The following is an 11,968-nucleotide window of genomic DNA, read 5'->3' on the forward strand; positions in this document are numbered from 1 at the left end:
CTAATTTATTATTATCTCCTGAATAAACAAAAATTATTGTAATCTGGTCCTGATTCAAGTCAGAGAAGGGATGATGAAGGAAAAGCTGCATTTTTCAAAATATTTTTGGTTTTAGAAAAGATAGGGAGGAAAAATGAAATCTAATTCAGAAATCGGGTCTGACATGAAAAAAATCTGTTTCTAGCTCTTAATCCAAGTCGGAACGTTGTAGCTTTAAATGCTGTTTACTAATTTATTCTCTAATCTTTTTGTGAATATGTAGTTTTTTCTGAATCAGTGGTTTAAATTTAATTTAGTAACACATCGTTTATGCGGATTCTGGTTCCCTATCATGGCTGATTAATTTGCACCAGAATAATCTGCTTGTTCTACCCAAGTTACAGAACAAGATGTGAACTCTGTCCTTTTCTCCACCGTGTTTCATCCAGATGAGTGAGGAGTTATTATTCCTCAAGGCCGTGTCACTGTGTCACACCGTCCAAATCAGCTACAACCAGTCAGAGTCCTGGCTGGGAGGGGATCCGTTCTCCCACACCAACAGCTTCTCCTTCAGCCACATGGAGTACTACGCCGCCTCGCCGGATGAGAAGGCGTTGGTCGAGGCAACGAGGAGGTGAGCAACTTTAAACTCATCTTTTTTTCTAATATTTACTGCTTTAAAGGGGAGAATAATATGTAAAATCAACTTTGTTTGAGCTTCGACCGAGCTTCCGTCTCACAAAGCAGCCCTCCCATTCAACTCCCCCAATCGGCTCCTCCAGACTAGTGGCAGCAGCAGTTGGCAAACACCTGATGGAACTGTGCATCTGCTGAGCTCATCCTATGAACTATTTCTCATAGAACTGTTAAGAGCGGTTCTAAACGGCATAATGAGAAGCTCTGCTGTAAAGACGTGCTGAAAGCAGAGTGTCAGAAAGAGTAGGAGCTTTTTGAAGAGACAGAGGCCAATTTCAAGGGAAATTTCAATTCACATTGTGCGTGTTTTTGTCATCCCCAGCACTTAAAAGCATTTTTTGGCAATAAATTTATGTTTTTTTGGTGTCTGGAAAACGAGTAGCTTCAAAATCACCTAGATCGTTAAGTCACATTCCACTGGCACTTCACCGTTACCTAGCAACCCCAGCAAAGCCAAGTGCGTCACCTAGCAACACAAGCTGAGCCCAGCCACCTTTGGCTGCTGGAAAAGAACAAGAGTTTTGTTGTTTACTTACCATCCAGACCCAGTTGCTGCATTTTTGTTGGTTGTGCAGGAGGCTCCACTTCTGCTTTTCAAAGATGTACGGCTGTATAATGGCACTTGTTTGCAGGTGCGAGTGTAAACGTAGAGTTGGGGGGGGGGGCGTGGCCAGCAGCAGATTATTTGGATTTAAAGTAACAAAACATTTTATTCTGAAAGGATCAAACTAAAACCTCATTATCTAAGAATGACTTTGTGCAAAGTATGTAATGAACATGTTTGGCCCATAACAGATCCTAACCTGCTGAACGAAGGATAACATGTTACCCTTAAGTCCTGTGTGATATTTACAGCGTTTCTATAAAAACCGACAGTTTCTTGATTGCGCTATAAAATTGCGTTGTGTGTCTGGAACATTCACAGAGCTGCTGCTCCTTTAAGCTATGAAAGCTTAAAATATAGCCTGGCTCTGTATTTGTTTCCATAATGTGTTGGAAAAATGTTTAGTTTCATTTTCATTTCCTTGCCTTTAAATGAGGCAGCTCCGCTGCTCAGGCTGGTAATGTAGACGAAACCAGTCGGACGCATGACGTCTTTATTTAACTGCCTAAAATGAATTATTAGGTGACTCTTGACCTTTGACTTAAAGCCAAACTTCATCTCATGGCTGCCATTTTTTTAATGTGTCAAGATACAAGCAGAGGCTGGAGTTTTTATCGCAGCCTGGTGTTCAGTCACTTGTTCATGTTTGTGCCACAGAAACTTACTGCAGGCAGTAATTTGTGGGAGAGTCTGGAGACTCGTGCAGCCGGCGGCGGAAACAAATAACGCTTTTTAAAAAGGTGCCACCATGTTCAAAGAACCCAAAATATTTGAGCTACAAACAGACCCAGTTGTAGTTTCACAACTATAGAAAGGAAATCTTTCAGAACAGAGTCGGACTGTCTTTACGAAGATGAACATTAAAGGTCCAGAGTTATTCAAAGCCCAGGAGCTTTTAGGTTTACATTTGTTTTCATTTAACTAAATAAAAATATGGAATGGGACAAAAAATACAAACATTTTGAAGGAATATTTGTTTTTTACTCATGTTTCACATAGTAAATATTGCATAAAGTTATTTTTATCCTTCTAAATCATAATTGGAAAAGTATTTATTGGTACTACAGGAATCAAAACTGTTTGTTTTGTTTTTCTCACTCCTATTTTCAATATTCCTTAAAGAGCTTCAGACCTTTGAGGGTGAACAGCCTCCTTGTCATCACCCTAATTTTTACATCTCAGGACTTTGACTAGGCCTCTTCAAAACCTTTGAATTACTTCCAGTCACATGAAAGGCAGGCGTGGAATAATTTTATAATTAATTTACTGACATTTGATATTGTTGACATTTATTTGGGATAATCGTGGCAACCATTGTTCCTCCTGATTGGGATTTTTCAAACGTTTCTGTCTGTTACCGAGTCTTGGATTAAGTTTTACTGCCTTCTTTTCAGAATTGGCGTGGCGTTCACAGGCTGCACCGGGGACACCATGGAAATAAATACACTTGGGAAAACTGAAAAGTAAGCCGACGTCTCAAACACTCAGCCCATCAAAACGGATCAATTCGGTTTAATCGTATCGCACCAATTCACAGCGCAGGCCGTCTCACGGAGAAAAGTCAATTAAATCATACAGATCAATCGGCATAGGATCAATATTTTCTGTTTTAAATTTAGATCCTATCTAAATTTACAGTTTTTAGGATTTTCATTTCTGCAGATTGTAGGTCTGAAACTGATCGTCAACTAATTTATTAATTGATTAATCGTTAACTGGAGAATGGACTCAAAAGCAGGTAATGTGCTGCAATAACATGAGAGCAGAAATTAAGCCAAAACTGCACAGAGACACGTATATTTAGAGTTTTAGATGCAATAAAAAACATTTGTCGTTGAATATTTTGTACCCAGATCTCCTTAAGTTGCAGTTTTAGCTTCACTCGTTTTAAATTCTGTAAAACAAACTTAAAAGAATCACTTTTTATTGGATTTTAGGCAAAAATATGTTTATTGATTGTTTTTGTTTCCATTTTTATGTATTTCTAATATTGTAGAAAAGGTTTAAGTGATTAAATGAAAAATTTGCAGCATGTGCCTTTTTTATGTATCCGATTAATCGATTAATCGTCAGAATAATAGATTTTTATTTGCTGTTTTTGGTCAGATATTGTCGGTAACACCCCGTTTCTTTGCCCCAGGTACGAACTGCTCCATGTGTTGGAGTTCGATCCAAATCGCAGGAAGATGAGCGTCATACTGGAGACTCCCTCAGGTAACGTTGACCTGCTTCAGCAGGGATGAAGACAGGAAAACAACGGACAAGGCAGGGCGACGTGTTTATTAATGTTTGTGCTTCTGTTTTTCCCTTCAAGGAGGGATAATGCTTTTCACAAAGGGTGCTGAGTCGGCCATCTTGCCTTTCACCACGACTGGAGAGATTGAAAAAACCAGGCTGCATGTGGACGAGTTTGCTTTGGTGAGACATTGTCTTTCTCGTTCAGCTGACATGTTTGTATTAGTACCGGGCTGCAACTAAAACTAACGATTAATCGGATAAAAACAAAAGGCAGATTCTGCAGATTTTCACTAAAGGCTTTTTTATATAATATTAGAAAAATATTAAAATATTTAAACAGTTCAGTTCTGTTTTTAAATGACAAAATAAACATTTTATTGTTTAAAATGTAGTAAGAAAATGCAAAGGATGCATCTGCAGCTAAAAATAATTTTAACATCAACATGTGAAAAGCTCTTTCTGCTTCATTTAACATCAATGCAGTGTATTGATTAATCTAATAATCTGTTGATTATTTTGATTAGCAGCGATTAAAATGAGGTTGTTTTTTTTTACACAATTTGAACAGAGTGAAGTTTTTGATAAAACATGTTTACAAAGTTGTTGTTTTTTATCTTGCATGCAAAATGTCCGTTTTTTGTTAATTTTTGTCTTAATTATTGCTCTGAGTTTATTATTCTTTCTGCACATGTCCTTTGTTTAAAGACTCCAATTAACGATTAATCGCTTACTAAATTCAATCAATCGATTCAACATAATTAATCCGATTTATCGTTTCATTCCTATGTGAGTAACTTTGGAGTGTAAAAACGATCCACTCACTTTATTATGTTTTATAAAAGTAGAGGTTTCAAAATCACACTTGAAATTTTTATTTCTGAATTTTTAAAACCTTTAAACTCAAACGTGAATAAATTTGACTGTTGAGTCAAATTTATTGACTCAGCAGTCAATAAATGCCAGGCTTCTGTGTGTAAGCCTGGCATTTAGAGATGATACAGTCGGTAATTTATGCTCTGGTGCTCTTTATACACACACACACGCCCATCTTCCACATCATATCATCAGATGTCAACCCTCAGATTCGGTGCTGCGTTCTGGGTCGGGTTCTGGTCATCAAGCCTTCAGGCCGCTTCGCTGAATTAATCCCAAGCTGTGATAATTTGAGTTTTTCCTCTTCTTTTTTCCTCCATTATGAATCTCGTCTCATCTGCATCTGCTTCGCTTGAGTTTTGCCCTTTGACATGGAGACACCTTATCGTCTTCAATGCACCGATTCATCGGTGCCGATTTCTCTAAATTTGGGAAATCGGTGATCGGCCAATTTTTACACGTGAAGCCGATCTTAACCACCGATTTCATCTACCCTGGCAAAGCTGTTTAAATCAACTGTTGTGTTCTTCTGCGCTGCTGTGAAAGAGGTTTGACTAGCAGCCTGGCCCACCAGATCAGCTCTACATGTTTGCAGTTAACAATAGTCATCTCACTGTTGGCAACTTTCTTGCTACGTTTAGCAACATTTTAGTAAAAAAAAAAAAATGCTATCAGCCGGAATCGGCAGGTCAGGATTTTTAATAGATCGGTAATCAGTGATCGGTCAGAAAACTGCAATTGGTGCACCACTACTCTTAATTCATGTTTAAAAATGCCTTTGTCCTCCATCTAACCTGTTTTTATTCGTCTCTGTTCGGATGCAGAAAGGTTTGCGTACCCTCGTTGTCGCATGCCGCCACTTCACTCCGAAGGAGTACATCGATGTGGAGAAGCGGCTGATGTCGGCTCGCACGGCTCTGCAGCGGCGTGAGGAGAAACTGCAGCAGGCTTTCGCCTACGTCGAAAAAAATCTGCACGTCCTGGGAGCGACCGGCGTCGAAGACAAGTACGGAGATTTTCATCTCGATTCACAGCAATGCTGCTGCTGCTGCAAACAGTTTTTACAGTGAACATTTACATTCCATCTGACAGAAATAAAAAGGATCGAGTTCATTACGTTTTATTAAAGCTGATCATGGCAGTTTGATTAGAAATACGCCAGTTAATCAGCCAGAGATCAGGACTTGAACTTATATTTTCTTGAACATTTCAACACCAGACTGAGCAAATCGTAATAAGTTTGCTCTTAAATTTTGGTTTCTCTTATTGTAACTCAGAGTTTTCCTGTCTCAGCCACTCACCATCTGCTCCTAAGCCTCGGCTCCTCACACTTGGTTCGTCTCTGCTCTCTCTCTCCCCGCTCACTCTCAGTCACGATCAAAGGCTCTTATGTTATGAAAGTCATGACTAATATTTCCTTCAGTTTTCAGGCTAATATGAAAAATAAAAACAGCCGCTGATATGAAAAGTTTTTTTTGAAATAGAAAGTGTCCTTATTCTCTCAAGGAACATTAGTGAGTTATAGGGGAAATGAACGTAACTCGGCCTTTTTCATGCATTATGTACAGGGCTTGAAATCCTGGAAAGTTCTTGAAACGTCATAAGTGAAGCAATTATTGTTGAGCGATTATTTATGGAGAACAAGCTTCTGTTTCTTGCTGAGAAGTTACTTGTAATTGAGCCTGATGCAGTAAATCAATTAATCGCATAAATTAAAACGAGCGCAATAATTTCCATTTGCATGATTTTAATTTTTCCTACAACCTGCTGAGAAGTTACCTGTTAGTTTTGTCTTAACAGTCAGGTGTATGACATGTCCATACGCTGAACACGTTYTCCTCCTTCTCAGGCTTCAAGACAAAGTTCCCGAGACGATCGAAGTCCTGCGTCTGGCGGGAATCAAAGTATGGGTGCTGACGGGGGACAAACACGAGACGGCGGTCAGCGTCAGCTTGTCATGCGGCCATTTCCACCGAACCATGAACATCTTGGAGCTTTTGCAGCAGCGCTCCGACAACGAGTGTGCAGAGCAGCTCCGCAGGCTGGCCCGAAGGTGCCTGCCATTTCCTTATTTATTATTTTAATAAATCATCAATACAGGCAGGATTTTATGTTTAATAAGCTATGAAGGAGATTACATGACTAATTTTATAATGACAATCCTAATTTCAATCTCTCCTGTTGGTGATTTTATTCAACAAAATAAGTTGTAGCTAAATATGCATTATTTCTAATCATTTCAATTAGAGCCGGGCGATAAATCAATTGGATCCATTAATTGAATTTTTGGTTTTAGAAGGTTTAATGTTCTGAAAATCTTGTTTGTTTTTTCACCAATGTGTTTTGTAGTTCAGAGTGATGCGAGGGCGGCCATCTTTTTGTTTTCCCGCTTCTATTTTTTCAAAATGTTGAATTCATATCTACTCTGACGGCGTTTCAGGGCCAGGCTAACATTTTTACAAGAATAAAGTCATAACGTCACAAAAATACAGTCATAGTAAAATAAGAATAAAGTCAAAATTACCACAATAAAGTTGTAATTTTATAAGAACTGGAACACAAAAAGCAAAAAAATTAAAATGAGTAATACTTCATAGAAAAATGTTTAAACTTTTAACACGTCAGTAGCAAATTATCAGTCGCAGGACTTTAAAATAATTAAACAAAATTGTCTATTTTGAGAACTGATGACATCAGATCTGATAAGTCTAAGCTTTTATCGCATTAAAACAACTTTTATCACGTTTTTTCTGTTTAAAATTGTGTATTTTTTAATTTTATGATTTTATTCTAATTAAACAAAAATTCTTGTTGCCCTAAAAGGATGATTGAAATAAAAAAACACAGTAATTTCTTTTTTGACCCCCCCACCAACAAACAAAAACATTAAAATTGTATTCAGAATGGAAAAACTGAGATTTTATTCTTAAGCCGCATCGCTCCGCCCTAATATCAACACCCAATATTTAATATGCACAACATTTCTACAGTTCCATCTTGGTGATGAACAGGAACAACGATCTGTTACTGTGGTTTTAAAATGTTATTTTCTGATAAGTGATCAGTAGAATCCAGCGTGTCGATATTCGTGGCTCACTTCCTGTGCCGTTGTCTTCCTCGTCTTCGCCTGCAGGATAAAGGAAGACCACGTCATCCAGCACGGCTTGGTGGTCGACGGCGCCAGTCTGTCGTTGGCGCTGAGGGAACATGAGAAGCTGTTCATGGAAGTGTGTAAAAACTGCTCGGCTGTGCTCTGCTGCCGCATGGCCCCGCTGCAAAAAGCCAAGGTGAACACACACCGCCCCAGCTGCAGGAAGAAAAATCCAGATTAACTGCAGATTAGGAATTATGGTGCCTAAATTACACGTTAGTCTCTCTGACTCAAAGGGTTAAATTAGTGAATCTCTCCACTTTTTCTGGAGCCGAAACTTGTTCTAATCTCAAACGGCAACACTGCAAAACAAGAGCTGCTGTGTTAACTTTGTTTTATGTAAAGTTTAACTAATGTAGAAAATATGACTGGATGATAACTAGATTTGAATTGAATAAAATTTTTATTAAATAAGGATTTTCTTTTACCAGTTGATCCCTTGGGTTGCCATAGTTCAGAGTGATGTCAGGGCGGCCATCTTGTCTTACAACTTCTATTTATTTGAACTTTGAATTCAGTTCAACTCTACGACAAAATATAAGGGTTAGGCTGTTTTTAAATGTTTTTTTTTCAGGTTGTTCGTCTGCTAAAGACTTCTCCAGAAAAGCCGATAACATTAGCTGTTGGGGACGGAGCCAATGATGTCAGTATGATACAAGAAGCTCACGTAGGCATAGGTAAACACACACACACACATCTAACCCATAAACCCGACCTGGAGCTGTGCTGTAGATGTCTGAGCTGTTCCTGCCCGAACCCCCAGGCATCATGGGAAAGGAGGGTCGTCAGGCCGTGAGAAACAGTGACTATGCAATCGCCAGGTTTAAGTTCCTGTCCAAACTCCTGCTGGTCCACGGTCACTTCTACTACATTCGAGTAGCTACTCTTGTACAGTACTTTTTCTACAAGGTAGGATTTACCATTTCAGTGGCTTTGAATTTAAAAAATGCATAATAATCTGTTCTTTCTCCAGTATGACTGAATGTTTTTTCACTCTGTTTTTTCTAGAATGTGTGTTTTATTACGCCACAGTTTATATACCAGTTCTTCTGCTTGTTTTCACAACAAGTAAGTCGTATTTCTGTTTCTGACTATATTCCCTTTGACATCCAGTTTATTTTTCCTAATTTTTAAAGTACGTAAGGCTCCATTCACACCAGCCCTGTTAAGTTTGCTTTAATCAAACTTTAGTTGTTTTGTCTAAAAGTCCAGTTTGTTTTAGGAAGAGTGAGTCAAACTTTGATGGAAACCAATAAAGAAACAAACTCTGGTCCGCCTGCAAACCTCGGTTCGGTTGAAGTGAAATCTGACACGGTTCAAATTCATACGTGTCCCAATAAATCAATTAATCCCATGATTAATTAAAATGAGCTCAATACTTTTTTAAGTAAAGCGATGCTCCCATTTATTTTTGAAAAGCCGCCATTTTGAAGTAGTTGGTTTGTGTTACCTGCCACTTTTGCCTGTTTTCCTGGTCTAAGCAGAATTATCATTATTTTTTCAAATGCTATTTTGCTTACAGAGACTTAATAATCCATTTTATTTATTATTATTTTGGATATTTAAAATAATTTCCACTTCAAGTATTTTTTAGAAATTAAAGTTTTTTTTTATTTTTGAGTGTGTATACTTGGATACATTTTATTAATCAGCCATTATTATTACTGATTAGTTGAAAATTGTCTCAAAATAACAATATTATTGTTTATTGTGAAAATTTCTGGGACAGTTTATCATCCAGCAAAATTATTGTGACAGACCTACATATGTGAACACCGACTCTGATGCATTCTGGGTAAATTCAACCAAAACAAATGTGCGAGTCTAACATTAGCGGGATAAATCCAACAACCGCTGAAATCTGTCACTACTCAAGTTTTGTTGTATTTTGTGAAGAAGGATGTTGCGCTCAGTGTCTTCTTCAGAGGATTCCGTATCTTTTCTTTCAGTGTTTTTTGTGCAGCGCCCCCACAGGCGAGGAGAGGAACAGGTTTTGCAGGAGGTTTATTTTGTTCGACTGCAGAGTGAAATCGAACGGCAGCAGCTGAAAACAGAACAAATCGAACCGAGTCCACCAGATCCAATGATCACATTATAATGTCCCACCTTTCTTTAGGAGATGCATACACCTTTATGAATGTTTTTTATTAGCTTCAGGTCTTTTCCCATTCACCCAAACAGTGTGTGTGTGTGTGTGTGTGCGCAGTTAGTCGCCCTGTTTGTCTAATAATCTGCTGTTGAAATGATCTCTGTCCCCTCCAGACTCTGTATGACAGTGTTTACCTGACGCTGTACAACATCTGCTTCACCTCGCTGCCCATCCTGGTGTACAGTCTGTTTGAGCAGCTGGTCCACCCCGATGTCCTGCAGGCTAAACCCGGCCTCTACAGGTGAGGCCCTGTGTCTACGGAACACGGACTATTACTCACTAGCCACTGTTTTAAAAACAACAACTCCAAAATGTCATTTAACAAAGTCAAATGAATGGGAGATGCACTGCAAAAACAGAAATGATACAAAGTATTTTTGGTCTAGTTTCTAGTGCAAATATCTTAGTTCACTTGAAATAAGACAAAACTAACTAAATAGTAACTTTTCAGCAAGGCATAATAGTTTGTTTTAAGTCAGTTTCTTAATATTGATGAAAAAGTTTCACTTATAACATGGGAAAAATGTTTTAAGTGAAACAGTCTGCCAGTGGAACTAGAACTCGGTTGCTAGGAGACGGGCTGTGCTTGGCTGTGGTTGCTAGCTAACGGCGCTAGGTACTTGTACTGCCAGTGGAACAAGTACGAATATTAAAGAATCGTTGACCTAAAACGAGCTGCTTCATCTTTCTGATGAAAGATACTTGTAAGTTAAATTTGTCTTAAGTGTACTAAGATATTTGCACTAGAAACTAGACCGGACTTGGTAAGATTTTGTGTTTTTGCTGTTGAAGAGCACCAACCCAATTGAGTTTCTAGTGGAAATATCTTAGTACCCTGAAAATAAAACAAAACTAACTTACAAGTAAATTTGCATCAAGATTCAGGAGTTTGTTTTGAGTCAATAATTCTTTAATATTGATCAAAACGTTTCACTTATAACATTGGGACAATGTCATGTTATAAGTGAAATAATCTGCCAATGGGTCTAGTATGTTTACATCAATATTAAGGAATTGTTGAATTAAATGTAACTCCTGTATCTTGCTAGAAAGTTACTTGTAAGTTGGTTTACTGTACCAAGATATTTTCACTAGAAACTCCAAAAATACTTGGTAAGAGTTTCTGTTTTGCAGTGCACGTGAAGCTCGATGGGGAATAAACTTGGTATTTGTGCATCTCCCTCAGAGACATCAGCAAGAACTCTCTGCTGTCGTTCCGGACGTTCCTGTACTGGACGTTGTTGGGCTTCGCTCATGCCTTTGTGTTTTTCTTCGGCTCCTACCTGCTGATGGGGGAGGACACCTCACTCATGAGCAACGGACAGGTCTGTCTGCCAGCGACGCGCTCCACAGCTGCCTCTATAAGCTGGAAAACAGTAGTTCAAGCCATAAATCCTTGGTGATAAATTCAGCTCCGATATTTGTGTTTGTGTGCTTTCAGTGCTATTATTATTATTAATATTATTATTGGATGTAGAAATAACCTGCTGCTATTTCACAACTGTTGACTTGATGTTGCTGTTTTCTATCTCTCTATTTCTTCCCTTTTTTATTCGACAGTTTGTTCATTCTCTCTTTTTTTCCTGCGTCATTTCTCTCCATCTTTCTTTCAGTTGGTAGTTTGCCGTTTCTGAATGCCCTCACTTTGATTATTCCCTGTTGGTTGTCTCTCCTTCCATCTTTTGTTGATTACGCTTTTTTCCTTCTGCCTTCTTGCTGTGCATGTCTTCAGATGTTGCGAGCTAACAGGCAGCTGGTAAGAGTCTGCTCTACAGTTGAATGCATGTCCTTGGGAGGTTAATAGGAGGACTCGAGGATTCATCATCATCCCGTTTACTCTTTAAATGTTGTCAATGATTCTCTTCAATATGGATTCAGTTGCATTTCTGTGCTAAAGAACTCAATTTCTTATTAATTCTGTGCAAATTCTGCTACATTACATTTGCAAGCTTCAATTTATTGACTACAAATTTTTGTGTGATCGACCAACACAAAGTAGCGCATGTTTGTGATGTGGGAAAAAAAAAATTAAGATTTTACATCTGCAAATATTTTAAAGGAGACCTATTATGCAAAATTCATTTTTTGCCTCTTTCTATATTTTCATTTGGACATCAACTGCTTCTAAAAACAACCCAAGCACTTAAAAAAAGTTTGTTTTTTGGGGGCGGGGGGTTCTTCAGAATAATTCATTGTTTTTTGGTGTCTGTAAGCTAGGTAACTGCACCGTTACCTAGCAACCCGAGCGGAACCTAGCCCGTTACCTAGCAACCCGAGC

General features: G+C 38.4%; 1 protein-coding gene across 10 annotated transcripts in view; it reads left to right on the top strand.

The window, feature by feature from the left end:
• Positions 1–11,968, top strand: part of atp11b (ATPase phospholipid transporting 11B) — a 59,791-nt gene that overhangs the window by 25,295 nt on the left and 22,528 nt on the right. For 9 of the 10 annotated variants that reach the window (XR_001776558.1, XR_001776559.1, XM_017304474.1 and 6 more), the window contains 13 exons: positions 429–613; positions 2,674–2,742; positions 3,420–3,493; positions 3,594–3,697; positions 5,215–5,396; positions 6,240–6,443; positions 7,524–7,677; positions 8,116–8,218; positions 8,305–8,450; positions 8,550–8,609; positions 9,804–9,931; positions 10,877–11,015; positions 11,423–11,446. Coding sequence is in view for 8 of the 10 variants with exons in the window: in XM_017304474.1 (XP_017159963.1) it covers positions 429–613; positions 2,674–2,742; positions 3,420–3,493; positions 3,594–3,697; positions 5,215–5,396; positions 6,240–6,443; positions 7,524–7,677; positions 8,116–8,218; positions 8,305–8,450; positions 8,550–8,609; positions 9,804–9,931; positions 10,877–11,015; positions 11,423–11,446 (1,572 nt within the window). In the remaining 2 variants the exon portion in view is untranslated. The remainder of the gene's footprint in view (positions 1–428; positions 614–2,673; positions 2,743–3,419; positions 3,494–3,593; positions 3,698–5,214; positions 5,397–6,239; positions 6,444–7,523; positions 7,678–8,115; positions 8,219–8,304; positions 8,451–8,549; positions 8,610–9,803; positions 9,932–10,876; positions 11,016–11,422; positions 11,447–11,968) is intronic. The other variant, XM_008406286.2, reaches the window with a different exon arrangement.

This window comes from Poecilia reticulata, linkage group LG4 (genome assembly GCF_000633615.1).
Source record: "Poecilia reticulata strain Guanapo linkage group LG4, Guppy_female_1.0+MT, whole genome shotgun sequence".
In the NCBI taxonomy this organism is placed as follows: Eukaryota; Metazoa; Chordata; class Actinopteri; order Cyprinodontiformes; family Poeciliidae; genus Poecilia; species Poecilia reticulata.